At 39.9% G+C, this 20,081-nt stretch overlaps 1 protein-coding gene across 1 annotated transcript; it reads left to right on the top strand.

Moving 5' to 3' along the window:
• Positions 1 to 1,775: 1,775 nt before the first annotated feature.
• tmigd1 (transmembrane and immunoglobulin domain containing 1) lies at positions 1,776 to 4,910 on the top strand (the record flags this gene model as incomplete). The annotated part of the gene is made up of 5 exons (XM_080844745.1): positions 1,776 to 1,839; positions 3,217 to 3,492; positions 3,867 to 4,151; positions 4,361 to 4,464; positions 4,899 to 4,910. The coding sequence occupies 5 exons, from the start codon at positions 1,776 to 1,778 to the stop codon at positions 4,908 to 4,910; spliced, it is 741 nt and encodes a 246-aa protein (XP_080700871.1).
• Positions 4,911 to 20,081: the final 15,171 nt, after the last annotated feature.

Raw genomic sequence — 20,081 nt, 5'->3', positions numbered from 1 at the left:
AAGTCATGAAGTCAAAGCAGGGGCTTAATGAATGCATTCAGGAGAGCCTAAAGCATTATGACCATAGTTGTGTGGGAGGGGCATAGCATTCTTTTATAAGATGTCTTGAGATCAAACCAATGGTAATTAGGCCGTGTCTATAGCAACTCAATAACATTCCAATGGAAGCCTCTCTCAATAGCTAATACATGCAAACACTGTTTTGCCTTTCACACACATCATTATCTTGGAAAGAGAGCTTCATCAAGTTGTCTTTTATATAAGTCACAACTAAACAAAGAATGCCAAATGTCTATCAAGTCAAATGCTTCTATCATTAAGTAAACTGGTTCATATGTTACTAAACGCTATTTAAAGTTCAGCTGTTAATGTCGCAGTAAGCAATAGCATGTCTATTTAAACATTAACCATTTTACGTTACCAATTGTGGCTAACATGTACAGTTTGAGTAGTGACAAAAAGCAAAGCAAAACCAAAAGATGTCTTGACAATGAAGGCATGACACACAAAAAGGTGATCAGCATACAAATATTGTATGGCTTGATTTATGGTTTGAATAGACACACATATAGATTCCACTTTCATGGGTTTACAACACATTTCTACATGTTTTGTATTGGATTGAGCTGATTCTATGTTGTAGTCTGCAGTGAGGTGTATGCTTATAGGAAATTGTTAGCCATTTGTGACACCATCCATCAGGAAAAAAGTACAAAGTTGAAAACATTGCCATTTAATTAGCAATTGTTTCACACAATGCCATGCCACATGTATGCAAATCTGCAACAAGGAAAGGAAAAGAAAATCTTTTATGTATTTCCCCTTTAGGTTTTATAAAGTCTTACCCTCCCAGGAGTTTAATATGCCTTTTCACAATGATAATGAGCAAATCACCCTTTCATAATGGCAGTCATAAAAATATCAAACATAACCTGTGGATGGAACCACAATAAAGTGACATGTACTGTAGATGTTATGGAATATCCAAGGTCATAATGATTACGACGATTTTTATTTAGCAAATTGTATCTTCGATAACATATTCAATGGAATGTCAATGCCAATTGCAGTGTGATTCAGTGCATCTCATTTTATAAAACTATGTGCCCCCTTTGTAATGTTTACGCTTAGCTCCTAAATAAATAAATAAACCATCTCAAGGAAGCTGCAGTGACACTAAAACATTGATGTTCACTCTGTTGCACAATCGGCACCTAAAGCTGGGCCTATAAACGTGATAGAGGAAAGGTGACTATTGCACTGGGAAATGCAATAAAAAAACGGTTGGTGCACTTAAATGTGTGCAGCAGGCTTTCGGGTCTTTTTCTCAGACACAAAGTCAACCTTTGGATCTCTCAGAGCTACTTTTGGACAATCATCACACAAGACTCGGTGAGAAAACTACTGCTTAAGAGACTCTTTTAGATGGGCTTTATTTAGATGTCATTATGCTTATGTGTAAATATACCATTTATCATTGATTACCAAATTGCTTCTTTAGCAGTTTGAGATTCTACCATAAATAGTGCTTATATATAGATAGAACACTGTTTCGGGGAAATTCTGAAACACTCAGGAGCACCAGAGCTAGAGAGGGTGTTGGGACGTGTCAGACAGAATAGGTTTTTGTGATTTAGAAAAGAGAGGCTGACCATTTCAATGGCTATGTCTTCAAACAACTTCCTTGGCTATATGTTTAAAAAAAAAATTACAGGTTAATTGTTCATCACTGTATCTCTTCCATGTCCAGGCTACAAGCTTCATTACCAGTAAGGATGAGAGTGATGTGGACTACTTCTCTCATTTACCTCGCTCTCTTTTTGATCTTTGGGACGGAAGGTAAAGCCCTCTATACTCCACACACACTCAGACTCTTAGGCTCTGTTTACACTTGCTCTTAAAATGAGTCGTGGGAAATCAAATCAAAAGTGGAGAGCGCAAAACTCAAATGTAAACGACCACCAAGACGCATTATGATCCGATCACTCAATCCCCTTGCCGAGGTGGTCTGGGATGCATTTGGCCACATATCTTTTTTAGTGTAAACGCTAATGCATCCTGATGCATCCCTGTCTGATACAACAAGGCAGTAGGCATTAATGAAATCTGAACAAAGGTGGTCAGCTGGAGACCTTGGAGACACATGATACAGGTGTTAATGGACACAATCTACAGGTGTTAATGGACACCTTGGAGACACATGATACAGGTGTTAATGGTGATGTGTCTCGACTGTCCACTTGTGATTCGATTGCCCAAAAGATTATAAAACCAAGAGTAACGTTCCTGTATTTAGAACTTGCTTTCAGGACAGTGTGAGCAGCATGCCTCTGCTCCTAGTCAGCAAACAAATTATGACATTACGTTTCAATCTTCAAAGTTACTGCTGAAAAACATGTTTATAATAAGTGAGCAAAGATAAGTGAATTTTTAACAACTGAAGAAAAAAGTAATGTAGGTTGTTCTTTGCCGTTATCAACACATATTTTCTCATCAGGGCAAACAAGGAAGATATACTAACCAAAATTGTCAAAACATGTCTTTCAATGGAAAAACTGTCTTTATATTCATGTCTGTACCTTTCAGAATCTTTCCTTAATTCATCACGCATCACATGTCTTAGATGTGTGAGATAGTGCTTAAAGGGCCATTGCGCTCTACACCAAACATTAGCTTTGAGAAACATTTCTGCTCCAAAATACATTTGTAGGAGCCGGAAAATGTAATTATTATTTCAGTGACTGAGGAAAAACAACAAACAAAACCGAATCCAGTGACTAGAATGTAATTTTTTAATCCTTGACCATCCAGATTACCAGGAACGGGGTCCAAAACCATACGTCATGAACACAACTCACTTTGGAGAGCATTCAAATTAGAAATGTCACCATGACTTTAGATCTAAGAGATCACCATTAGAAATGAAATGTGCCGCCATTGAGGGCATTTAGCATAAATTGTAGTCGAGAAATAAATTACTGAATGCGTGCATTACTGTAGTCTGACGTCAAAACCTGTGTATGTGTTCTCAATCCTGATGAAAGATTATTGACATTTGAACTCAACAGCCAGTCAAATACACTTCTCCTGCACAACAGACAACTCGAGAACCATACATTTGATAAAAGGTGCATAGGATTGAAATCGAGGGCTGCATCATCCTGCACTGACTGCTAACTCTCACTCTGACATGATTCATCTCCCTCTTTCCTGCAGCTGTGACGGTGGAGTCGGTCCCAGCAGTGGGGAATGGGGGCTTTATTCAGACTAGGCTGGATCACACCGTGTCCCTCTCCTGCTCGGCGCCCTCTGCAGGTGAGGAGCTGCAGTGGTTTCGTGACGGGCTCCCGGTGGCCCTGCAGGAGGGGAACCGCGTGGACCACAGCAGACTGTGTGTGCAGCCCGTGACCAGGGAGGACCATGGTGTCATATTCCTGTGCCAGCTGAAGAACAATGCAGCCCTCAACGGCTCTGTGCAGCTGGAGGTGACCTGTGAGTTTGGGAGGGGGGGGGGGGGGGGTGGGGGGTGGGGGGGCTGTAGACTATCACCCACCATCTGTTGTCTGGGAGCCCCAGGCCAATGACTTGAGAAAGGAAGGGAAGAGGAGAGTCACAACACATTATCAATGGGTGTTTGCTACTGTGCTGGATGTTTGAAAACGGTGAAACTAACTGTCAGTAGACTAATTTAGACTAGTTTTCAATTCATAGTTCAACACTTAAATTCATAACAATACTTATTATGTTATTCAATTAATTGAACTGCTTTATTAAATAAAATAATTCCTTATACACCCAGGTATGTGTGTTTCTTTCCACATGTCTTCATGCTATTATGATCTTTGCCCTTTCCCCCTCTTCTGTAGTTGCCCCTGAGCTCTCTGGCACTGAGGAGTTCGCCTTGGAGGAGGAGAGTGAGATGACCCTCTCTTGTGAGTCTCACGCCAACCCCCCCGTGGCTATAGTGTGGCGCCGTAACGGCGAGGTGGTCGACCTTACAGAGGGAGAGTTCATCACCACCAACGACGGGCTGGTGGCACGCCTCAGTGTGTCCAGGCTGAACCGAGAGCTCCACCAGGGCTTGTACAGCTGCACGGCCAGCTCACCTGTGGAGGCGGAGAGAACCATGTCCTTCCAGGTCACTGTAACGGGTCGGTACCCACCCAGTACTTTTATCATTAAGAGCTGTGAAGTCTGTTATTACGTCTGTTATTTCGATCTGTAATTTCGATCTGTAATTTCAATCTGTTATTTCGATCTGTAATTTCGATCTGTCATTTCAATCTGTTATTTCGATCTGTTATTTCGATATGTAATTTCGATCTGTAATTTCGCTGTCCATTTCTCCTCTTTGTGTCAGATAAGACCATGAAGTTCCCCCGGGACCCCATGATTGCAGGAATAGTCGTGGTTGTCTGCACTACCATGCTTGCAGTGTTGGCCCGATGGGATAGGATTGTCAAGGTAAAACAAAAACACACACACATACACACACACAAACAAACGGCTGCATATGTTTGTTGTTAAGAATAACCAAATTTAACTTAGTGAACCACGTCTTACCTTTCTTGTTCACCTACATCTTTGGAGAAACAAACAAACAAACAAAAACCTCAAAGCTGCAAATAATTGTTGCTCAAACCATCCTAATGAACTTCATGACCCCACCTTACCTTCTTATACACTTTTTATAAAATCCATATCACATTCTTCCAATAACAATAGACTTCTTGAGGATTGCCATTCATTTGTGTTTTAAAAACTGAAAATGTGACTAAAATGCCTTTGAGACCTAAAATGTATTAATGATGTGTGGACTACCTTTCACAAACATAATATATCTGGCCCATAAGCAGCACAATGTGAGTCTAAGGATGTGTTTATGTGTGATCCTCTAGTGCTGCAGGTGAATGAAAATTGGCCAGGATTACCAGGAGTAACAAATAAAGACAAGAAAACTCATCCTGTCATGGCAAAACTGCAATGAGCACTCCTGACAAGAAGTAACTCCAACATCATATCTAAAAATAAAGCTCCCTGATCACTTACAAAGCAGTGAGACTCTTTAATAACACCGGACTTTATTTCTTTAATAAAGCCGGACTTTAGCCAATATCGGATATATGCCATCATGTAAACGTACTGACTGAGACAACCAAGAAGTAATAGTTGGCTGTTGGGTGTAGTAGTGGTGTGCATCTGCGTTTGTGTGAGTGTGTGTTTGTTTGTATTGTCTCTTTGTGTGTAGTTGCTGGCTGTGTTTACTGAGCAACCCTAGGGCCACATCTCAGACCTGTTACATATTTACTGTCACCAGGGCCTGCAGGCACCAGGGACACACCCATCACCACTTCCACCCTCCCAATGCCAGCAGTGAATGACCCCATTAAATTAAAGTGTTACTGCTGTTTGCAAAGGCCACTTTCAAGGTCAAAGATACTGTCATTTTAAAAGTGTTTGCCGAAAGCTTACTGTAAAGATAGAAAACATGATTGGGTTCTGCCCTTGTAAACACAGAGGTTTTGTGGTAGCAATGTGGAATGCTGAGCTTTGCTGGATTGAGATAGCAAAGGTGTTTAGGGTGGGGCATCTTTGACATAGCCTCAAGAGAGAGATTTGAGGGGGAAAAAAACACACAAATCTCTCTCTCACACTCTTTAGAGCAGTGGTTCTCAAACTGGGGGGCGTGAATACTCTCCAGGGGGGGGCGCGATGTCACAGATGAAAAACAAAAAAAGACTGCCGAGCTAGGCCCATATACATGTGTCAATTTAACCCTGTCAATTTATCGCATCGTATTCGCGTGTAGGTGTGAACATTTTTAAGGGAATCGGCTCTTGTCGTTACGTGTCTACTAGGCATGGGAAGATTCACCGATGCACATCGGAAAATCGATACGACATGTAAGATGCAGTTGCATCCATTTGCATATGTCTGCATCGGTAAAAACCGCACATAAACTCGAGATGCATCGTATCAAAATGATCTGCATCGATACAAACCGATTATTATCTATTATTATAACTTTTTAGAAACGTGTCTCTGAGTTTCAGTTGTGTTTCTATCCCTACTAGTCCTACCCCTCTAGTCTATGCTCAAATCTCGGCTCAAGGCTCGCGCGAATAGGCGGGTCCAAACAAACGTGCTTTCGAAAAGAGGCGGCCAGCCAGTCAGATAGCGCGTTAGCATGGAGGAAAACGAAATGGAGGTAATACATTCGGTTGTGGGCTTTAAGTCTAACATTATGAACTATATTTCAATAAGTACACGTGTTATTTCCAAAATGTGCACTGAGTAAATGGAAAAACTGTCACCTAAGTTACATTATTAACCTTACTTTGCTCATCAGATATTGTATGCACATTTTGGGCATAACATTTACCTATGCACATTTTGGAAATAACTATGCTTATTAAAATGTTGTTCAAAATGTTACTTTTCAAATGGGGTGTACTCATCAATGGTGTGCATTGTATATTTTGGGGAAAATGCAATATGTTCCTGTTAATTAGTTTTTATAGTGGATGAAATCTCCTGGCCTGCACCTTTTTGTATTAGCCCATTAGCCTTGATGGTGAAGATTCCCCTCCCTAGTGTCTACATGTGCGAAATTTGATCCGGTTACCTTGCCTCAGGCATGTGCAAAGACGACGGAGATGAATATGAATAAACGTAAAGCACTTTTAAAGGCTTATGGTGGTATTAGTACAGTTGAGACATGGGTACAGTTGATACACCCAAAATAACTGGCATGCACAGCAATCCTGAGACGTGATTTTTAGTTTGCACATGAATACTAACGTATTCTTTGATCCCAGGAAATTTGAGCACATAACCCATCTCCCTTACGGAGATATTGGCGAAAGTTGTTTTACCTACTTCATTGCAAACGTCTAGTTTTGCAAACGTGTCTAGTTTTTGTGCAGTAATGAATAAAGTCTCAGTCTAGCATATCATTTTTGTAGAAAATGATTAAGGTGCAACAAATGTGACAGTTAATACATCAACGGCCAATAAGCATATTTAAATTTAATGATTCACGTTGCAAGAACGTTTATAAAAATGGTACGGCGTATTTTGGATGTAGCGACAAACATTTATGTGCTGTAACAGTGTTAACCAGTATGTGAGTAACGTGGGTTTTATTAAAGCATATCGTGTGTAATGTGTAGCTATTTCATCCCGTTTGTTAACCTTTCCTGCTGTCTGTATTAACTAACCAGCAGCAGACGTAAAGGAAAGGGAATAAACCCCGAAGTTAAAAACATGTAATCTACTTCGGCAGCGGAGCATTTTACTCCCCTGAATCTCCAACTACGTTCAGAGACAGACAGCAGGAAAGGTTAGCAAACGGAATGAAATAGCTAAACATTACACACGCTATGCTTTAATGAAACTCACGTTTTATGAGACACCAGAGGCACAACAGACGAGTCTTCCCATTGAAGATCTTTTTGCACGCCGACGTTCGTTCTGAAACTATCTACATCTAACCATCGTGGTTTATCCATGTTGTGGAGAACGAGAGTTGCATCAATCATATTTCATTAAAACTTCACACTTCTTACATTGGACATATCCAACAGCCTAATTAGAATCTGCATTGTCTACTAAGCAGAAATATCTCCATACAGTAGATTTCCCTTCATTTAGTATCATTTTAAACTCTCCAGATGACTATTGCCCCCGCTCGTCAAGTGAAACGTGTCCCGAAACAGTTCTCCTTCGTCGGTATAGGCAGGGCTAGCCAGAGCTATCATAACTGCCATTAAAATCCAATGGTAATGCTACCCAGCTAGGTATGCTAACTGTCGGTATCCATCGTTAACTCGTTAATACTCATGTCACTGGCTTTAATTTGAGAATGGCATGTTAGTAGTACATTTAATATCAGTACAGTTGATTCATTCCTGCTGATGTGTTACTTATATGTTACTAATAATATGTTACTTATTAGCAGCTAGCTACCTAGCCACTATGTGTTCCAATGTGTTTTCAGTTAGTGTTAGCGGCAAGATAGCTGTTATAGTTGAGTTGAGCTCCAGTTAAGACCCACACTATTCCGATTGACCTCACGGCATTCGTGTAGCATATAAACAACAAACCGAGTCGATTAGAGGTATAAAACGTCGTGTAGATAACCTTTATTCACATAAAATATGTCCTGCACATGAGGCCATGACTCCCCTGAGATCACTCGCTGTGAGAGAGCCCTGCCCTGGCACTCTCTATATGAGGCTGGGTCATAGACATCATATAGGTAGACGCCGCCTCCACTGCTTCAGCCCGTTGCCTCGGCGAAACGCGTCGCTGCCATATTGGTAGAGGAGCTCTCTGACGTCAGAGGTCTGTCAAACGTGTCAAACAAGCGCAAGTTGCCAGGAGCTGCGGTTTATCTGGATAAAAATCACGATAACCTTTTACATTTCGCGACCAATTTCATGGAGTATTCAAGGGTTTATGCTGTACATGAAGTGTGTGAAAAAGATTTGCCTCTACGTTACTTTGAATCTCGCTAGTTAAATCGCCAGTCATACATGTGCATGGGTCTATGATAAACGCTCACTTTTCTTGCACAGCTCGTGAACTTTGAAAATACTGAGAAGATCTTTAAACTATCGAAATAGTGCTTCTTTAGTTACTACGTATTGACCATCATTAAGAGAGAGAGCATACATCAAATAGTGAGAAACTGGCAGTCAGTGTGTTTTTCATAGTTTAATAGTTCCTTTTCAAGTATGTGCATTAAGAAACCTTGAACAGTGCAATTGGTAATACACAGTTATTTCACAAATCAACATTACAAAAAAAGCTATATATTTCTATAGCAGTAAAAATATACACATCTCAATATATACATACACATCTCAATAGTTGAACTGTAATATAAATAACATAGCATATATATAATACAATATAATATAATGACTCAGTATAATGTGCAATGGAATAACATATATATGATATATATAATATGCGATACAATATAATATAATATATTTTAAGTATAGGTATATATTCATATTATATAATATATATATATATATATATATATATATATATATATATATGTACATTTGTACAATTTGACATAATATACAATCATGCTCATAACATTTTCAGATCTATGCAGTGCAATTGACACAATATATAATTTCACACAATATATGATATAATATAATAATTTAATCTAGGCTAGAACCCTTTAAAAAGTATCATCTTGCTGAGATTTTTTCGACTGTTGCCAGTCTGTAATTGCAGCGTGCTCAGTTTTGCAATGTGGTGCAGCCTGATTTTGTGGAATACAGACACAACCAAGGACAACAGTGCAAAGTGGTGGTTGTCAATGCCAAATTGTGTGTCCTGAATGTGCTCCTTGAGGAGAAACACATCATCTGTGCCGATGTCAGCCCGGACAAACTGCTTGACCACAGACACACTGACAGCTTGCCCTGATGCAGGCTGGCGAATGAACCGCTCTGCTGACCTGACCACCTTCACTGTCCCCTCTGAAGGAATCATCAGCCCTCCTTTGTTCTTCAGAGTCAGCAGGTGGTAGCTCTCGTCGAAAGATGCGCGTGCAGCATCTGTCACCAGGCTAGCACGGCACGCACCACAGGGCAGCTTTCTCAAAACCTGCCGCACCACAAACCCTGCAATGTAAACCAGTGCGTTTTCCACTAGGCCACCAAAGCGGGTTGGCAAGTAGCTGTGGTCCCCAATAAACGCAGAGACATTCACGAAGGGCACCTCAAGCTCCTCCGTTTCAGAGGCAGAGGACATCTCTACAGCCGACAGGGACACGGCCTCATCCTGTGGTGCCACATTCCCTGAAGTGCTCGGTGTGACACCACATCGGACCATGAGCCGGCGGAAGATGCCCTGGAACTGGCCTGTGGAGGGATTGTTGTTCCAGCCCCCTAAAAACCAAATACACACAACACTTAATACCGATATTTACTCTTTTCAGACGTCAAATACTTTTTTGGAAATTAATTAATTTAATTAATTTAGAAACTTCTGAGATCCTTACCTGATGCCCTGATGGAGTTGAAAAGGAGCTCCAAATGATCCTGGCTGAACCGGTAGGTGCAGATATATTGCTGACTCTGCAGCAGCTCAGGACACATCAGCATTAGGGTGTCAATGTTGATGACAAACCCCATGACAGACAGGTACCTTCAAAAGAAAATGTTTTGTCAGTTTGAAAGTTGTAGATGGACATTTCCTGACATTTCATGGACATTTCCACATTCACCTGTATGAACTGAAAAACCGCAGACAGCAAAAAGATCTGAACAAGAGAGTCAGTCAGATTCATAATACAGATGTATCTTTAAAAAAAAAAACATTTAAATAGTAATAACGTTTAAAACGTCAATTTCAGCCGGCGACTGACTGCAGGTGCATCTCACAGGTGCATGTAGAATATCGTGACATTTTTTCCGTAGTTTCATTCATTACGTGACACCTTCATTTATTGTAGAACCATAACATATACAGTGGCATTAATTAGTGACTTAATCTAGTCTCTTTTTTAAATACATCACAGAGAGAAATTAAGGCCAGTCGCTCAGCCGAAACGCAGCTTTCCGTCGCGACCATAAATGCTATATAATTACATTATACATACTTTGTAATTACTCACAAGCAAGTAGAGGTAGATTATATATATATACTGTATATCCTATATTTCTTGACAATATTATCTCCTGTTGACGAACGATAGAATAAGGCTTTGCTCTCCATGTCCATTTCACGTTAGACTAGCTATAGTCTGATTCTGGTGGCAACTTAGCTGTCTCAACTTAGCTCTTAGCTCTCAACATAATACATGATCTTCGTGACATGACTGAATTTTACGATTACAAATAGAAACAATTGTTTAGTCTTACTTGTGAAAGGTAATTCCTTGCAATCTTGTTTGAATCGTCCTGACGGTAGTGCACCCCCAAGCAGTGCATGAAGTAGGCATCTTCACTCCGATGACGAAATAGCTCCTCTAGGAAGATGGCGCCGACGATTTATGCGGTCCAAGGCCGAAAGGGGCGTCTACCTATATGATGTCTATGGGCTGGGTCATCTCCACGCAGGCATGCATGCGCATAACACTCCCTATGAGTGTATTGCCTGTCACCGCCATAGACATACATAGACCCCCTATTGTCTGCTAAAGAACGTTGCTGCAACGTGCCAACTCGCCGCCATCTTGGAACGGTGATGACTCGCCTGTAAACAAACGCAAGTCAACGGTGGAGCTGCGGCTTTTCTGGTTCAAAAGCACTTTAGCAAAAACCCACCTCTACTCCCTGGCCTTCCTTGCCCCTTGACCTTTTAGCCTGTTCATGTCTGTGTGGTATGCCCTGGAAATGAATGTTCCCCCTGTTGTATTATTATGACCTCTATGTGTTGTTGTCTATGTATTGTTGTGTTGTGTATTGTTATTACAGTGCATGAAATGCCCTGTATTGTTATTCCGCTTCTTCTTCTTCTTCTTCTTCTTCTTCTTCTTGTTACCTTTTTCTGCGATTAATTCAGCTCGAACCGCTTAACTTAGAAACTTCGTTCAAACTTTGTCGCGTAGGTCTTGTAAGGGACACTTATGCTATGTATTTTTCACTTTTCTAAACTTTATACTTTTTAAAATATAAAAAAAAAATACAGCCGCGGAAAAAATTAAGAGACCACTTCAAAATGATCAGTTTCTCTGGTTTTACTATTTATTGGTATGTGTTAAAGTAAAATGTACATTTTAGTTTTATTCTATAACCTACTGGCAACATTCCTACCAAATTTCAAATACAAATATTGTCATTTAGATCATTTATTTGCAGAAAAATGACAATTGGTCAAAATAGCAAAAAAGATGCAGTGTCTTCAGATCTCGAATAATGCAAAGAAAACAAGCTCATATTCATTTTTAAACTACACAATACTAATGCTTTAACTTAGGAAGAGTTCAGAAATCAATATTTGGTGGAATAACCTTGATTTAAAATCACAACTTTCATGTGTCTTGGCATGCTCTCCACCAGTCTTTCACATTGCCGTTGGGTGACTTTATGCTACTCCTGGCGCAAGAATTCAAGCAGCTCGGCTTCTTTTCATGGCTTGTGACCATCCATCTTCCTCTTGATCACATTTCAGAGTTTTTTTTATGGGATTCAGGTCTCGAAATTGGGCTGGCCATGACAGGGTCCTGATCTGGTGATACTCCATTCACACCTTTACTGGCCTGGCTGTGTGGCATGGAGCATTGCCCTGCTGGAAAAAACACTTCTCAGAGTTGGGGAACATTGTCAGAGCAAAAGGAAGCAAGTTTTTCTTCCGGGACAACGTTGTACTTTGCCTGGCTGAGGTTTGTAAAAGACCATAAGGATTGAACCAAAGCGGACTGGAGGGTCTCCTAGTTCGTCTTCTCTGATGAGTCCAATTTTCAGCTTTGCCCAACACATGGTCGTCTGATGGTTAGACGGAGACCTGGAGAGGCCTACAAACCACAGAGTCTTGCACCTACTGTGAAATTGGAAAAAATACATAGCATAAGTGTCCTTTACAAGACCTACGCGACAAAGTTTGAATGAGGTTTCTACGTTAAGCGGTTCGGGCTGAATTAATCGCAGAAAAAGGTAACAAGAATAATAAGAAGAAGAAGCCTAGGAATAACAATACAGGGCATTTCATGCACTGTAATAAATAGTAAAACCAGAGAAACTGATAATTTTGAAGTGGTCTCTTAATTTTTTCCGCGGCTGTATATATAAATTTCTCCCATTGACTTACATTGGGCCATTATGACATCATAATAGGGTCTTTAAACTGGCTTGCACCTGTGCTTCACTGACACCTGCGCCAAATCCAAGGAACCTCCTCTCTCTGTCCCTCTCAATTTAACTGTAACTAGGAACATTAAGACACCTTCCATTCTCTACTTTTTTTTCACTCCATCTCTCCATCTTTCTCTCTATCACTCTCAGTCTACTTTCTCTCACACTCAATCTCTCTTCTTCACTCCATTTTTATCTCCTTTTTTCAATATTTTCACTCTCTCTTTATCCAGGGCCACTCTAGTTCACTCTTCTTTCCTTCTTCCACTCTTCTTGCCTTTCTTCTTTCCTTCTTTCACTCTTCTTTCCTTCTTCCACTCTTCTTCCCTTCTTCACTCTTCTTTTTTCCTTCTTCCACTCTTTCCTTCTTCCATTCTTCTTTCCTTCTTTTACTCTTCTGTTCTTTCTTCTTTCCTTTTTTCTTTCCTTCTTCCACTCTTCTTTCCTTTCTTCTTTCCTTCTTCTTTCTTTTCTTTCTTAACTTTTGCATTTCATGCACTGGTATTTCCTTCAGGAAATGCATTTTCTAGTTATTTTTATTATTTTTATCTTATTGTACAGCACTTTGGTCAGTGTATGCTGTGTGTAAATGTGCTCTATAAATAAAACTTACTTACTTACTTACTTACCTCCCCTCTTTCCCCAACTACCCCTGACCAGTTTTGGGTGGGCCCAGCTTGCAAAAGTTTGAGAACCCCTGCTTTAGAGGGGTGAAAGGATTTGTGCTTTTTCAAAGGTGTTTGTAAAGGCTAAAGTGAGACCAACCTACTTTATACATTTACTATTTGGATCAGAACAATTTGGTATTATTCACAACTGAATCATTATAAATAATATGGACCGATCTTAGACGGTGGGCCGACGCTCCATATCTGTTCAATTTGGAAAAATGAGCCATGGAAAACTACTCTTTTCTCCATTCCGTACGATCAATTTATTTTAAGTGATATTCCACTTGTTGCCACGGATATTTCTGTCGCATATACTTGAAATAATAGTTTTATTAACTCCTAGTGGTACAGTCAAACGCGGCGGTTACCAATGTCAATCTAGCCAATAGCGTAGTAAAACTAGAAAATGCATTTCCTGAAGGTAATACCAGTGCATGAAATGCAAAGGTTAAGAAAGGAAGAAGAAAAGAAAGAAGAGTGAAAGAAGGAAAGAAGAAAGGAAAGAAGAGTGGAAGAAGGAAAGACAAAAGGAAAGAAGAGTGAAGAAGGAAATAAGAAAAGAAAGAAGAGTGAAAGAAGGAAAGAAGAAAGGAAAGAAGAGTGTAAGAAGGAAAGAAGAGTGAAGAAAGGAAAGAAAAGTGGAAGAAGGAAAGAAGAGTGGATGAAGGAAAAAAGAAAGGCAAGAAGAGTGGAAGAAGGAAAGAAAAATGGAAGAAGAAAATAAGAAAGGAAAGAAGAGTGGAAGAAGGAAAGAAGAGTGAACAAGAGTGGCTCTGGATGAAGAGATAAAGAGAGAGTGAAAATATTGAAAAAAGGAGATAAAAATGGAGTGAAGAAGAGAGATTGAGTGTGAGAGAAAGTTGACTGAGAGAGAAAGATGGAGAGATGAAGAGAAAAAAAATAGAGAATGGATGGTGTCTTAATGTTCCTAGTTACAGTTAAATTGAGAGGGACAGAGAGAGAAGAGGTTCCTTTGATTTGGCACAGGTGTCAGTAAAGCACAGGTGCAAGCCAGTTTAAAGACCCTATTATGATGTCATAATGGCCCAATGTAAGTCAATGGGAGACATTTATATTCGTTTTTCTTTAATATCTTAAAAAGTATAAAGTTTAGAAAAGTGAAAAATACATAGCATAAGTGTCGTTTACAAGACCTACGCGACAAAGTTTGAATGAAGTTTCTACGTTAAGCGGTTCGGGCTGAATTAATCGCAGAAAAAGGTAACAAGAATAAGAAGAAGAAGAAGAAGAAGAAGAAGAAGCCTAGGAATAACAATACAGGGCATTTCATGCACTGTAATAATGATGTAGGAATATGACAAGCCTATCATATTTGGCTATAAGAATCAGCTGTTGGACCACAACAAACTTTTTGGAGCAGCCGAGCTGAACATCGCCGAGGAGGGTGACTCGTTTTGTGGGGGTAAGTATATTTAATACAACGTTATTGCTATATACCATGTTGGTTACGTAGACAGCGTTGGTCATTGAGTGTTGTCAATGTAACGGTAATCCTAATTAATTGAGGTACAAACTTGTATTCGTCTTTCGGGAATGATGCATGCAGCTAGCGTGTAGCTAAAACTGTCTTTAGGTACATTTAGTTTGAACAACAGCCCCGTGTACAAAACTTCTGAGATTAAGTTATAATGCAGTTGTTTAAACGGGAGGATTCATGGTGCTACCTGCTAACTTAGATTTGAAATCGTAATATATTGATTATCCTCCGGCTATACTCTGGCACACGTGCGGCATATACGTGCAGTCACATAGTAGCTAGTCGTAAATTAAGGAAACCTCGTGTCAGTGTTGCATTCATGAAGAGACATTACATTTATAATAAAACATTTAAAGAACAGAATTTCTTAAGCAGAAAGAAACAGAGCTCAATATGAACATGGGTGAAATGTTTGAGGCTACAGGAGAGAACCTGCCACCCTAGTCATCGCTAGATGACCTGTTTTCACAGTCTGTGCACAGGCATAGTTCAGTACATGGCAGATCATGCTGTTTGCATGTACATTTGCCCTTCTTACAGTTTTTTTTTTTTTGCAGGCACAGTGTGCCAGTACAGCCTCTGGAGCTGGTGGCAGGGACATCCACTCCACTATAGCCATCTCCAGACATCTTCCACCCATGGTTCACTGGAGGTGGGATATCCGGCATACACTCAAGGCTTCGTCGGTGCACTGCAGCCTGATAGCTTGCCCGCTGAATGTGCTTATACAAGCAGTCTTTATTTGGAGGTAAGTCCCTCTCTGAACATTTCCCTGCCTTAAAAAGTTTGGCCCTTGCAACATTCACTTCCCTACAGTCTCCCTGTTCATATAGGTGACATGTGAAGCCCTCCAGTGCTTCACAAAGTTCTGAGGATGGGGTGAAGCTAGTTCCTAGCTCTTGGAACAGATGGATATTTTCAGGTCTTGAACAGAATTTTTTGTAGGCTTTTGCTTTGCCAACTCTATAAAGAGCACTCACAGTGTCACATCCAGAAAAGGCATGTAGACCTACAAGGGCATTGCATTTGTCGTCACCAAGATGACTGTGTAACTGGCTTATGTTAGTTATGTGTGCTGCTTCTCTTCCCTTGGCTGTGTGGAAGTACAGATCACTGTTTATTTGTGGACTAAAAGCTAAAGCCAGCACAAAACCATCAGTGTCTGGACTCATAATTGAACACAAACTGGTTCCTTAATATGTACCCTTGAGACTTGCCACTAAATGCCATTTATTTTCTCATTTACAGGTCCAGGTTGAGTTCAACATTAACACGGCATTCATCTTTTGATACCAACCTTTTGTGACGTTTTGTTGAAATAAAGCTGATTTCTCTCTCCTCTTTTGGGCTCTTTTGATCTTAGTGATATTTGTGAAATGGCAGTAGCATTCTCGGTGGTAGCCACTGTTATCTGGTATCAGTGCCGCCGCTCCCATAACGCGCACTACGCGCTGCGCGTAGGGCCCAAGTCCTAAGGGGGGCCACCAAAATAGGCAACTTTAAAAAAAAAAAAAAAAATCATCATAGTTATAATAATAATAATAATGCCGATATTATTTCAGTATAGTAATATAAGGCACCTTTTAGCCATGCATATCACAAAACAGGCAGAACAAGAGATATATTTAATTGCTAAAAAAAAAGTTACGATGCCCCCCCCCCCCCCCCCCCAACAAATACACATGCAACATCCCAAGCTCGCGGTGGTTGCCCTGTCTTAAGTGGCCAGGCGAACCTGACAGCGAACTTGACAGGACTCTAAATAACTTTTCGGAATGGCCTCGAAAAGACAGCATGAGTCAGGGGCAGAAAAAAGGAAGAAGAAGAAACAGCGAGATGAATCCTTGGCATCACAATCAGGTAAGTCCATGTTTAATCATTGTAAAATACAGGAAATGTGCTGCTAATTGAATGGTTAGCCTATCCACACCTCGAACTAGCTGACGTATTGCTAATGTTAGCACACTCAAATATGTTATAACTTAGGTGCAAGAAGGGTTGCCAACTGTCCCGAATTGTCCGGGACATCCCGAATTATGATTTTGATTTGTCCCGTCAGCGTCAGGGACAGCTGCAGTCCCGTATTCCAATCACAGCCTTTTTTATTTGTATCCGTGAAAAGAGAAAAATATGACAGTTTAGTGTCTGTGCACTGGAATTAAGCGGCTCTCGACTGCACTCCTCTCCACAACAAGCATTTGCAACGCCAACACGAAAAGGTGAAACTTTTAGCGATCTAAGTATCTTAAATCACGATTAAATTGGAAGCTTGCACATTGTTGTTTTCATATTTCGTATCAGAATTCTTTACACATGATGAACTGGTGTTAATATATGTGAATATGAACTCATGAACATGATCTCGTTCATACGAAGTTTTCTCAAGCAACCATTATAATTGTAGAAATTAAATCGAGGAGAGACTATAACATTAGCTAGATAACTATCTTTAATTTCATGCAAACGGAAATCTTACATTTAGATCGTTAAGGGTATTAAAAGTTCCCTTAGCTAGCTAGCTAGCTAGCATAGCACCTAGATAACCATTGCAACCAGGAGTCTAAAGGCTAAACAGGTCTAATGCTATTTCAACGAAAACAACATGAAATTTGAGAGAAACTTGTAACGATTGTCTTGACTATTATTATGAACAATACATCCAAGCAAGTACAGTAGTTGTTTTGCCAAAATAACACTGAATTTAATAGGTTTATGGTATGGCTTATGAAACCTTGCAATTTCCATTATTGTTGGTCAGCTGTTGGCGCGTGTGCGCACCTGGAAGAAAGTGTCCCTCATTTGGGGTTTAGGAAGTTGGCAACCCTAGGTGCAAGCTAAATTGAGATTTTACTGTTAAACATTATGCATTTTACCAGTAGGCCTAACTAGCCTATGTTCAGTATAGCTCTAGCAGATAGTGAAAGACATGTAGGTACATATGTGTATCTGTTTAGTGCGTGTATTTATGTTTAGGATCTATATTGCAAATTGTGCAATATGTTTATCTAGTAGGTCTACTATTATTTGTCTTTCATAGGTATATCGTTTGTTAAGTTCTTATTGTTAAGTTATGTTATGTTATATCACGTGGAGTTATCCACGTCATCATGTCATGTTATGCCTTGTAATGTTATGGTAGTGTGGTACGGTGTCCTGTCCTAAGAATTTCAGTGCCCAGTCTGACTCTGTTGTTCTGTGCATCTGACAATAAAAGACTTGAATTGACTTAAACTGACGCCAGCTAAATGTTACTTTACTTTACATTCTATTATGCTATTATATTAGATTACATTTATCAAATAGTTGATCAATAAAGAGGGAGAGCACCTTAGTTTTAAATGTTTATAATTCTTAATTCTTATAATTCTTAAGATTCTTTGTTTGAATATTTTTGTCTCTTTCTATACTGATCCTTTTTCGTTGTATTTCTAAATTATTGCAGGGTCTATGCTGAAATATGTGCAAGTGGGAGCACGTGACCAAGAAGATGCAGAGGAGGAGCAATCGTCTTGCAGGTCTGTAGACACCACCACACCAAGCCAAGATGATGAACAACCCTCAACCAGCAGTTTAAGAACAGATCCGCAGAGAACCACCACCTCTGAAAGCACAAGTGTCATTGAGAGTCCATCAGTAGGTGACAATGTAGAGACCTGTGTGCCCCCTCCAACTGATCCTGCTCTTTGGCCGCCACATGTTTTAGATGCGCATCGCGTTGAAATGGTACGAAGAGGTCCATTTAAAATCCCATCAGTATGTATGTTTTGGCTGTTCTGTGTACTGTGTTTACAAAGTAGCAAATTACAAATTTAACTTTTAAACTGGCAAATAATTGGGGGCCAATAAAGGAGTTATGCTTAGGGCCCCAAAATAGCTAGCAGCGGCACTGTCTGGTATCAAAGATTCCTCCTGGCCGTTCAAATTTAATCTTTGCACTGCCTCTTCTGCCACAAGACTCTCTCTACATTCAAGTTCTCTCCAGAGAAACACAGATTCACAGAAATTTCCCCAACTAACAGCTGTAAAGGGGCTTATTGGGCCATCAACTTCTACTACATGCATGCAGCAGGTCATTGTAGCTGATACAGGTAGGTACCATGTGTCAGAAGAAGCTCCTGCCTGGCTCTATTTTATGACGTGATAGATGTGTAAAACTTGAATGAAATACTATCCTATCCATCCATCCTATAAACTTTTTTCCCCTTTGCCATCTGGTAGGCTTTACCGAAGTATTCAATCTCTCTTGGAGAGCAGTTTCTTTCCTAGGGCCATCAGGCTTTTAAATGGACAGTGATAACAGTCTTGCACCTTTCACTTTACATGTTAGTTTTCCATTGTTTGCACTACAGTAATATTGCACTACCTGATACCAGGCACATTTGATTTGTCTTTAGGTTAGTATAGGTATATTAGGTTAGTTTAGGTTACTATATTTGTATTATATATTTAGCAGATGGTATTGTATATTTATTTTGTAGATTTTGTTTATTATATGTGGAATTTATGTTCAGAGTACTTATATGTTATGCTATGGTAGGTTGTTGTGCAGTGTCTTGTCCCAAGAATTTCAATGCCCAGTCTGACTCTTGTTTTTCTGTGTATATCACAAATAAATACTTGAACTGAACTTGAACTATTGATTCAGACTGCTTTAACGTTACCTCTACATTCATAGTTGTTCTATTTATAGTTGAGTAAAGAGTTCATCACCTCGATTTGAAAACTGAATCAAAAACGTCTAAAAATGACCCATAGCCTATATTCCACAATTCACACTACATGGACAAAGATGTAAACAGTGTTGTTGGACTGCTCATTAACTTCACTGGAGCAATTCCAAGAACGCGATTGGATAACGACGACAAAACGTCACGAGTATCGGACCCAAAGTGTAGCTGCCCTCTCTATTTGCCTCGGAAATAATGGGGAATAAAGTTATCGATAACGACTTAGTGAGCAATAACTGCAAGTGGCAACATTTTTTGTCTAAAAAAACAAACGTAGAACATATTTACAAAAACGTGGCTTCTCCATATCCAGGGAACGTTAAAATGCACGAAATCGCACTCGGCCCACCACCTATCT

Source organism: Sprattus sprattus (genome assembly GCF_963457725.1).
Source record: "Sprattus sprattus genome assembly, chromosome: 1".
In the NCBI taxonomy this organism is placed as follows: domain Eukaryota; kingdom Metazoa; phylum Chordata; class Actinopteri; order Clupeiformes; family Clupeidae; genus Sprattus; species Sprattus sprattus.
The sequence above is the reverse complement of the archived record's forward strand: the minus strand, read 5'-3'. Positions and strand labels throughout refer to the sequence as shown.